Raw genomic sequence first — 10,587 nt, 5'->3', positions numbered from 1 at the left:
TTTATTTGGGGTTGAGAACATTTCGCTGCCAACTTGTACCTCCAAAACCTAACCCTTTTAAAAGTACATAGAAATTAATTTACAAGCTATTCACAAAATGCCAGCCAAGATTTTTGGTTTTTACATTTAACCGTCCTTTTCATAGTTTAGGGTTCAAAGACAGGTTTGGTTCTAAAATCATTTTTGAACATTGTTTAACCAAACAGAATGATTAGAATGCCATCGTCATTGATTTGTTTTAGGGCACTCTTGGAAGGGGAGAGAAACTCTCGTAGGAAAAAAAAATTTTTTTTGCCCAAGCGAGTTTTTTTTTATATTAGAAGTTTTTCAAAAGAAAGTTTTTCACTTGTTTGTGTGGCATGAGAACTGAGTGGGAAAATGTAAATAAATGGGAGAGAGGAAGAGGAAGAGGAAGAGGAAGAGGAAGGTGGTGGTGAGACGGTGGGTGATAAAGACTGAAAATAAATTTTCTCTTGGTAGATGTTTCTTATCAAAAGTGTACTTTTTAAAAATACTCTCCTCGGGGGAAAACTTTGGATTGAAAGGGTTGAAAAATCCATACAGATTTTTCATTTTCATCACTTTTCTTACATATTTTTTGCTTCAAAATCATGGTCTTAATGAAGAGAATACACGATATGAGAGAGAGAGAAAGCACGAGTGAGAGGATGTTATTTTTGTGTCAATAAAGATTTGTGGACTCAAGGACACATGATAAAGGTTCAACTTTCAAGTTTCAAATCTTTTCTTTTTTTTTGAAAAAATGACACTTGAACATGGATTTTTAATTGATAAAAAAACTATATTATGATATTTTAATATTTAAAAATGTTTTTATAAAACTATTATTGATATTAAATTACTCTAAAAAAGAAAAAAATTGTTTTTATGTTTTTTTCTTTTCCCACAATACCAACAGGGGGCTCCACGTGGTTAGTGGGAGTTGTCAGTGAACGTCTCCTTGGTGGAACGTTGCAGGTTCAAATCCCAGTGGTAAGTTGAATAATAACCGGTGGGGTCAGCCTAACCCCAGCTTGCCTTTAAAAACAAAAACAAAAAAAAAATCCCTGTTTTCCCACTTCAATTTATAGCATGCAATGCAAGCGCTCCGCTCCCTATTCCCCAAGCAAACCAAAGAGTTTCTTTGATTTTTTTCCCTTACTTTGCAGTTTAATAATAATTGAGCAGGGTTGCAGAAAATTTCCCAAATACAGAGGGGCTACAACCATAATATCTCCTCTGCTTTAAAATTTTAAATACCAGTACCGTCACTCCCCCTTTACTCCCCTGACAGTTCACTCAATGTGGGCAATATACAAAGGCCATATAGGCCCAAACAGATACCTCAAAAAACTTGCATAAAGAGGCGGGAAGGAAGTTCCAAGAACCAACCATCTCTTTCTCTCTCTCTCTCTCTCTCATTGGCTCCATAGATGCACTGAGGCAGTGTTCCAACACATTGGCCCCCAAGTAGTCTTTATTTTTGGTAAATCAGGTTTGTGTAATCCCTCCACTCTGGTTCTTCGTCTCTTCTTCTCTCTCTCTCTCCCCCCATAAAAGCCTTGTACAAGGGCCTGTCTCTCACAATCCCATACATTCTCTTTTTTTTCTAACTTTTTGTTTGTTTTCTTAGGCTTGCAAGCACCATGAGAAGCAGCATTCCTTTCAGATCCCTGTCTTTCTTCCTTGTGTTTCTTCTTTCCTTTGTGAGTGGGGAAAACCCTTACCGATTTTTCACATGGAATGTCACCTACGGTGACATCTACCCACTTGGTGTCAAGCAACAGGTGAGCGTAGAATGCCATTGTCACTGTCATCATCATTACCACCACCACCGTTGTTATTATTATTATTAAATAATAGATAAAAATAGTATCAGTATCATCACTCAGCACCACCATCATCATGACTCATGACCATCATAAAAAAAAATGTGGATATTTATGGAATGGTGATCATTGCAGGGGATATTGATAAACTGGCAATTTCCTGGGCCTTCGATCGAGTGCGTCACCAACGACAATCTCATCATTAACGTTTACAATAGCCTTCCAGAGCCATTCTTAATCTCTTGGTAAAACAAAAAAAAAAAAAGAGAGGAAAACTCCACTCTCTTTTTTTTTTCTTTTCAGTAAGATTATGGTTTGATTTCTTCAAGCTCTGTCATTGTGTCCAAAATGGTAGATGGGAAACCCATTTCCCAGGGGAATTTTCATCATTCTTAGTTTGTCATTGAAGTTGCTTACCTTTTTCCTACAGTCTCTGTGGATCTTGTACCGTGCTTGATTATGGTAGTTTTGGATCTTTCTGGTGTGCTCTTGTTTGCTTTTTCCTTTTTCTCCCTTTCCGCTGCTGAGTTGAAAATGGTTACGGTGGTAGGCCTACTTGTGGCCCTTTGGTAAAATCGTATTTTTCTGGGTAATGTAGAAATGCACGGGGAAGGAAACATTGTGAAATCAATAGTGACACTGCCGAAATAAAAAGCCTTGTAGCTTTTTTGTCTTTATTGCAAGCCATGTCACATAGACACGGCTGTAGATACGGAGATAGATCATTTTTACGAAGTTTTCAACATAATTATTAACTAGTATATAAGAAGACAGTGTGGTTGGTAATCTGCACCTGGGACGGTTTCTTCGAGTAAAAGTACAACCCGGGGTTTTCCTCGCTCCAGCAAAGATTCCTTGCTCTAAAAAAAAAAATATTAACCAAGTATACAAGAAGACACGATACGCTGACCAAAATGAAGTGTCTATGTGACATATATTGCACGTCATGTTCTGTCAAAAAATCATCCACCTCAACATGACCCATTTAAACCCTTATATTTACTAGTGCAATTTTGATACTATTTAACACTATTTATTACATCTCTCTCTCTCTCTCACGGTTGCACTTAACTTCACTTAACTAGAATCAGAAAGCCAATAATGTTAGGTTATTACCTTCAAAAGGCTTACTTTACCTGAATGCATTTCAAGTGCCGACTTGATTTTTTTTTTTTTGTTTTTTGTTTTCCTTGAACAACTCATCTAGTTACGATTTGTTCTTTTTGCACTCAGCTAAATATAATAACTATAAAATGTTAGATGGTTCTTTGTTACACAGTTTAAAAAAATAAAATAAAACTATAAGTATTGAAAATGAACAGTATGATATCTGCCAATCTTTTGTAAAACTAGCAGCATGATATAATAGGTACCACTGTGTTTTCCCCTTAAAATATATTACTAATATTTAATATTAATAATTTAGTATTAAAATTAGTATAATAACAAATTTATTTTCCCTTTGTTTTTATGGCTTTGGTATGCTCGGAACTAGGTACAGTCTTGGAAATAAGTGCAGCTAAAGCGATTGGTTCAGTTGAACCTGTTTGTCTATACCAATGTTGTCAGTATCGGTATCGGCCCTGAATAGTTTTGGCCAACGATTTAGGTGAATCGGTTAAAAATTATTTTGTGTCAGCTTGACACATGTTAAAATCATTAAAATAATATTAAAAATTAATTTTATGCATTTTTTTTAGATTTTCTGCCGATACGATACGTATGGGTAGATACTGACAACGATTAGTCTATACCACGTCAAACTTTTTGTATTAGCAGCATTACTAATCTTGGGAGATGTGCTTTGAGTTGAGTGGTCTTAGTCAGCTCGAACCCACCATTATATTGCATGAATCTAGAACTGTTGGATATCAGTTTGCAATGTGATTTAGGGACGGCAGTGGACCGCCCCTCGTCTCATTTGGACCGGGAATGGAGGACATGGGACGGGGATGGACTTATGCTTTCCCCGTCCTGCCCTGTCCCCTGTTCCCTGTCCTATAAATATGGCAGTGGACCGAGGGAAAATGGGGTCCTGCCCTGCATGGACGGGGATGGAGGTTAAAATAAAAAGCCGTGCAGGAATGGAGGGTAGGATTTTGAGACGGGAAGGGGATGGTTGTCCCCGGTCCACTGTCATAATGTGATTGCACCCATCATCTGTTGTTGGATCGGCGGCAACTGACAGACTGTATCCCAAGAATTTTTTACTATTGATTCTTGTGGAATCAGGAATGGTATACAGCAGAGAAGGAATTCATGGCAAGACGGTGTTTATGGTACCAACTGCCCCATACCACCAGGGAAGAACTTCACATATGTGTTGCAAGCCAAGGACCAGATTGGGAGCTACTTCTACTTCCCTTCCCTGGCACTCCACAAAGCCGCCGGTGGGTTCGGCGGGTTCAGGATCTACAGCCGGCCGCTCATCCCCGTCCCTTTCCCGTCTCCTGCCGGAGATTACACCCTACTCATTGGTGACTGGTTTAAGGCCAACCATACTGTAAGTGTCTATATATAACTCATAAGATAGAAGCACCAAGATATTTATATAATTATTCCTAAGCATGTTTAATTAATTTGACTGTTTTAATGGTAAATCCAGGATCTGAAGGCAATTCTGGACAATGGCCAAAACCTGCCTTCTCCTGATGGCATCCTTATCAATGGTCGCGGCGCCAACGGCCTATCCTTCACCGTTGATCAAGGTAATTCTTTCAATCTTGCCGAAATCGAACAAATTCTAATGCTTGTTTGGTTAGAACAGCTGAAAACCAATACCATGGAATTCGAATTTTGTTTTGACATTCCGAATTTCATGTAATTTTCAAAACAAAATCATACGCAGTGATGGACGAACAAAATGGCAATTACACGAGTATACATTTCTCGTGAGAATTTTCTTATTCCTTGCAGGTTTCATTGGAAAAATTAAGTATTTAAAGAATAAAAATTACGTATATAAAAGAATAAAATTAAAATATGCAAAAAAAACAGAAATGCTGCTTTTCCCTGAGATATTGCCGAAAAAAAGGCAACTATCATTATAAATCATGATATTTAAAAAAAAAAAATCATGGTATTTTTGTCATTCAAATCAGCTGACTAATACTATGATAATCTCTGGATATTTAAAAAAAATATCGATATATTTATGAACTGCTTGCATATATCTCTGCTTATTTTAAATGGTTGGTTTGGGTGATGTATACCAATGTTGTCAGCATCGGTGTGAATCGGCCAGAAATCGATACGGTACAGCGATGATTTGTTCACAAATATTTGTTAATATATTAATATTTTGTGACACGTCACTCTGGTTAAAGGTTGGTCGATTCAGCTCCGAATCGGAATCGACCTATTCACCTGAATCGTTTTCAAAACTGTTCAAGGTCTGAAACGATATTGACAACATAAATGTATACTAAGAATTGGTCTTAGAGTAGGACAAACCAAGGATCATGCCAGACTAGGAAGCGGGAGCGATGCATTTTAAAATATATAAAAAGCAGAAAACAAGAAATAAAAAAAATAATATAAGAATTGAATGGGAATCAAAATGGAACACAAATAAAAACTAAAATAAAAGTGATTATTCTTAAATTCCATGATTTTTTTAGTGTAATATTTAAATGTTTTACAAAATCTAAAAATGATGATTGCCAATTTAGAGAAAGCATATGGAAGTGAGTGAGAAGCGTGAGAGAAAACACATAAAAGACATGAAAAATAGAGCGAGAAAACATATTGGAAAGCATAGGAGAAGCGTGGGAGAATCGAGATTCCCATCAAGTTTCGGAAGCAAGTATCCTGTTTTCGAAGGGAGTTTCTGTGTAGCGAATTTCCCACCTATCTAAGAAGCTTCCAGTAACTCTGGGACAAACTGTTACTCCCATGATCAAAGCATGACAACTTGCATCAATGCATTTCTCGAATTAATGGGATGCTATGATCAAACTTTCTATGGGACAATGACTTGGATTGCTGCAATTGGAAAGACATAAAATCTGCCTAACATGTGATCTTGTTGATAGCAAAGCTGGGCCATAGCCGATCTTACAGTATCATTAATTTCATTATAACTTTGTGTTGAGACATTGCAAGTTCAAAACCCAATTTTATAGTTGTATAACTGGTGGGGGGCTGCCTAACCCCAGCTGGACTATAAAAAAAAAACTGTGTGGTGATAATAAATTTGTACCGTCGTATTCATGTGATACACTTTTAGATACATGGAATTCCATGAAGCCGAGCTGTATGACAAAGTGAACTCCATGGATCAATTACTCAAAGAAGTTTTAGATTTAAGCTCAAACGGTTGCAATTGTTGCTGTTTGAGCTTGACCATGCATACCATGTTATTGATTTGCAGCAGCAGATCTGACTATGTATCAATGTCTGCTCATTCAGGCAAGACATACCGGTTTCGGATCTCGAACGTGGGTCTGACAACGTCCCTCAACTTCAGGATCCAGGGGCACACCATGATGTTGGTGGAAGTGGAGGGCTCTCACACACTTCAGAACAAGTACTCTTCTTTGGATGTTCATCTCGGGCAATCGTACTCGGTGCTGGTGACCATGGACCAGCCCGGTCAGGATTACTACATTGTGGTGTCCACAAGGTTCACCAGTCCTGTTCTCACCAGTACAGCCATATTGCACTACAGCAACTCTGCGGGTCCGGTATCTGGCCCGCCACCGGGCGGCCCCACCATTCAGATAGACTGGTCCCTCAATCAGGCTAGATCCATACGGTATTATTCTTCCAAAGATTCCATTTCTTATGCTCACTGATTGCTTTTCCACTAGGCACTCGATGTAGGCAAGTTCATGATGATGACTTTAGAAAATTTGTTCCCCCCAATACTAGGGTGTTTGAGTGCATCAACTGATTCAAAAATCAGACTTGTTAGGAATTTGGTTTTTGAGATATATGGCACAGTTGCCAAGTTATCCTAACTTTTTTTTTAATAATTGGTGTAACAGTATACCTTATACATATCACTAGTGCAAAGGGGTGAATATTTGGTGTTTTTGGAGGCACAAAACTGTCGAGTATAAGTCACCTTCTTTTCATACTTTTTAGAATTTGCTTTGTAGATCCGACCTTACTGATGCGATCTACAAGGTTTGTTCAGTAGAAAATGAGTTTTGAATTATGTGATTGTGACATGTAAGCAAGGTTTTCAAGAACTTGAAAAAACGATGGCCCACGAACCTTAAAGATGTGACCTAGACTATGTTAAGCTAAGTTTGGTTGTTGTTAGGTGAACTGAATGCAAATTTGGGATTGAACCCAACCTGCTGGTTCAGTGAGCTTAGAAACTGATCATTATCATATTGCTTAACGTGATGTCCAAAGTCCAAACCAAAGCAGTGGTTTCTCATTGCAAACGAAAAAAAAGAAAAGAAGCTCCATGCTTGTGTGCTTGTGTTCAACACTTTAACAAAGCGTTCTAACTCTTTCCTTCTTTTTCTCTTCTGAATCTCTAGCTGGAATCTGACTGCGAGTGCAGCGAGGCCGAATCCACAAGGCTCGTACCACTATGGATTGGTCAATACTACTCGAGTTATTGAAGTGGCGAATTCGGCACCCGTCATCAATGGCAAGCAGAGATATGCTGTCAATGGTGTATCATTCATTCCAGCCGACACGCCTTTGAAGATCGCCGACTTCTACAAGATTGGTGGAGTTTTCACCCTTGGTAGCATCCCAAACTACCCGACCGGAAGTGGTGGCTATCTTCAGACATCCGTAATGGCAGCTGACTTCCGGGCATACATTGAGATTATATTCCAAAACTACGAGAACACGGTGCAGTCATGGCACATTGATGGTTACTCGTTCTTCGTCGTCGGGTAATTAACCTGATTCCTTCTCATTACTATATAATGAAGTTACAGGGGATCCCTACATTATTCTATTGTACATGAAACTCACACTTTCATGGAAGATCAATTGTGATCAATAAGGTGTGGTAGTTATTGGCCAGCCACCGACAATTGCTGCCATTGTAGCTGAAGGGAATAATACCGGTGGGGCCAAGCATGATATTATCATGTCGGTTCCTCTGCAGTGGACTTGTTCTAAGTCTGCTCCATAACATTATTTAACCCCCATAAAAACTTACATGTTTTACCCCTCATCATGGTACCAGAGACAGGTTTGAAATGTTTTATTACTTTAACTGTATCTGATCTACTCTTCCAATGTTTACCAGTATAGGGTGGGGCAAATTAGGTGACTCCCAAGATTGATCTTGGTGGTTCCTCGCCATTAAAAATAAAAAGCAAACTGTATTGTTCTACTTTTCCTTTAGGACCTGTTTGATGTCGGACGAATCCAATGTCTCCATTTTTTTTTCTTACTGCTGTTTTATATTGTTTGAGAGCCAAGTCATTGAAATTCTACTGTTGATTATGAGCAGAATGGATGGAGGACAATGGACTCCGGCCAGCAGGAAAGGATACAATCTTCGCGACGGCATTTACAGATGCACAACTCAGGTTAAGTTTTCTGTTTCACCATTGAGAAAGATGAACGATTCATAGTCCTTTGGTTTGAATTGTCTGAAACAGTGTTATCTGCTGCTGTGACAGGTATACCCAGAGTCATGGACTGCAGTGTACATGCCTTTAGACAATGTGGGGATGTGGAACATAAGATCAGAGAATTGGGCTAGGCAGTACTTGGGACAACAGTTCTACCTGAGGGTGTATTCCCCTGCAAATTCATGGAGAGATGAGAACCCCATCCCAAGAAATGCACTCCTCTGTGGCCGGGCAGCCGGTCGTCGAACCCGGCCGCTCTGATAGGCTCATTGTTGATACCTGAAATCCATATTTGGTCACGAGAGGGTGACTGACGTGGAGATCCATGGATGCATGCTTCCCTAGTGCTCAACTCGAGATGTTGTCTAAATCATGTTAATCTTGATATATGCTTCAATTTTCTTTTTCTTTTTTTATGATTTTCAATTAGTGAACAATGCTAAGACGTGGGGACTACTGTATGGGAATTTGGCATGGTGCCCTCTAAGGGTATAGTTTTAGACTCTTAATTCTTGTAGCTTCATGGTAAGGTATGTTATGTGATTTTAAGACCAATAAGAATTTAGAGATCCAATAGTCTCTCTCTCAAAATAAAGTAGACAAATTATTGTAGAAATACTTGCCATTGATTTCGATCAAGTTCCAAAGGAAGAAATTTCAGCCTATGAAACGTGCTTAGTTTAAACAATGGCAACTCTAAGTGGTCTAGTTCTTGCAAGTTGCAATCCATCAGCTGCCATCATGATGGCTCAAACTCTTATAGATTGCAACTTCCTATGTTTGATGGCAATGACCTTGAAAGCTAAAATGTATTCTAGAAATTAAGGGCATGTTTGGATGATATGAAAATTACTGTATTATTTTTGTGGCTTATAGTGAGTTCACAAGGGTTCCACCTTCCTGGCTACGGACAAGCATGGTTTGTCACCTGATATTAGGGCTGTCAATGGCTGGTTGGGTACCCGACCAGGGTGTACTCGAATCCACCCAAATAACAAAGTGTTGAGTTCAGGGTTTACAGGGTCACTAAAATGAAATCTGAAACCTGGATCTGCATAATTTTTAGAAGCTTACTTTTGCTCAAAATACATATAGAACAATCCAGTTGGGTTGGGTATCCAGCAAAAAAGTCGAGTCGGTAGTCCACAATCATAACTCAAACCCAGCCAGCATATAATTCAGGTTAGGTTCAAGTCAACCCGAATATTATTCAGGTCGACACTTTATGCCCATATCCAGAGACTTGGGTTCAGGTTTAGTTGCGTACCCAGTGCAAACCTGACCCACCCTACATGATATGGAACTAGATGACCACCTTTCAAAATCCACAGAGGACGTTCCTGGCCATAAGCTCGAGGCGTAGCTATTCTCCCAGGTGGGCATAGAATCTCAAAGATTTCACCAACCAGAGGGGTATCAATGCACAGCTGGTTATTTCCTTTGCCAAGCAAAAAAAAAAAGTGGGTTTTTAGCAAAATGTTTTTCTAAATTATTAATTTTCTAGGTTCATGCCTTGAGACTAGGGGTGTAAACAGGTCAGGTTTGGTTCGGACCCAGGTGGAACCAGACCTGGCCCCAGTTTTCAGGTATGAAATTGGGTCTGGACCCGGGTCAAATCAGACCCACAATAAGAGAAACCATAAATGGACCGATAAGAACTACATGAACCAAAATCGGGCCATACCCAGTAAAATAATATTATTTTATCATTTTTACATTGAAAAATTGTGGGTCTTAATCAGAACTCGGGTTGGGCCAGGGTCTGGTATAAATACCCGGCTTCATGCATTAATCAGGCCTTTGGGTCCAGATCTGGGTCGTTATCAGGTCTTCTTATTTATCACCATACCCAAACCCTATAGGGTTTGATATAGTTCGGGTCCGGGTAAACCCAACCCATTGACATCCCCACTTGAGACATATCGAGGCTCATGCCTCGTTATGACTTAATAAAAAAAATTAAAAAACGCCTCATTGTGCCTCGTACCTTAAGAAACCTTGCTTTTGTATTCACATTTGCTCATTTGAAGAATTAATGGCTTTGATTTTTTTCAATTTTATAAACTTCCTTAGAGATTCAAACTCCACTACCAGACATAACCCTTTCTCAAGGCCATTACAAACGTTCTTTCTCCATTCACTCTCTCTTCCCTTTAGAACCTTGATATCTGACTAATCAGAGAGGGGCTTAGGACAAAAGGATT

General features: G+C 39.0%; 1 protein-coding gene across 1 annotated transcript; it reads left to right on the top strand.

Moving 5' to 3' along the window:
- The first annotated feature begins 388 nt into the window (after positions 1-388).
- Positions 389-8,978, top strand: LOC149846414 (protein SKU5 SIMILAR 14-like). Its single transcript, XM_089991181.1, has 9 exons — positions 389-441; positions 1,634-1,787; positions 1,965-2,074; positions 4,062-4,332; positions 4,435-4,537; positions 6,240-6,585; positions 7,325-7,690; positions 8,260-8,338; positions 8,432-8,978. Exons 1-9 carry the CDS (start codon positions 389-391, stop codon positions 8,642-8,644), a joined length of 1,695 nt encoding a protein of 564 aa, XP_089847307.1. The 3' UTR covers positions 8,645-8,978.
- Positions 8,979-10,587: the final 1,609 nt, after the last annotated feature.

This window comes from Nuphar pumila, chromosome 2 (assembly GCF_984573655.1).
Source record: "Nuphar pumila chromosome 2, dmNupPumi1.hap1.1, whole genome shotgun sequence".
NCBI lineage: Eukaryota > Viridiplantae > Streptophyta > Magnoliopsida > Nymphaeales > Nymphaeaceae > Nuphar > Nuphar pumila.
The sequence above is the reverse complement of the archived record's forward strand: the minus strand, read 5'-3'. Positions and strand labels throughout refer to the sequence as shown.

Excerpts from the sequence above, each read along its gene's own strand:
- LOC149846414 (XM_089991181.1), top strand. The coding sequence starts at position 389 with ATGGGAGAGAGGAAGAGGAAGAGGAAGAGGAAGAGGAAGGTGGTGGTG. Across the intron at positions 4,538-6,239 it reads ATCCTTCACCGTTGATCAAG|GCAAGACATACCGGTTTCGG; the intron begins GTAATTCTTTCA and ends CTGCTCATTCAG. Across the intron at positions 7,691-8,259 it reads TACTCGTTCTTCGTCGTCGG|AATGGATGGAGGACAATGGA; the intron begins GTAATTAACCTG and ends GATTATGAGCAG.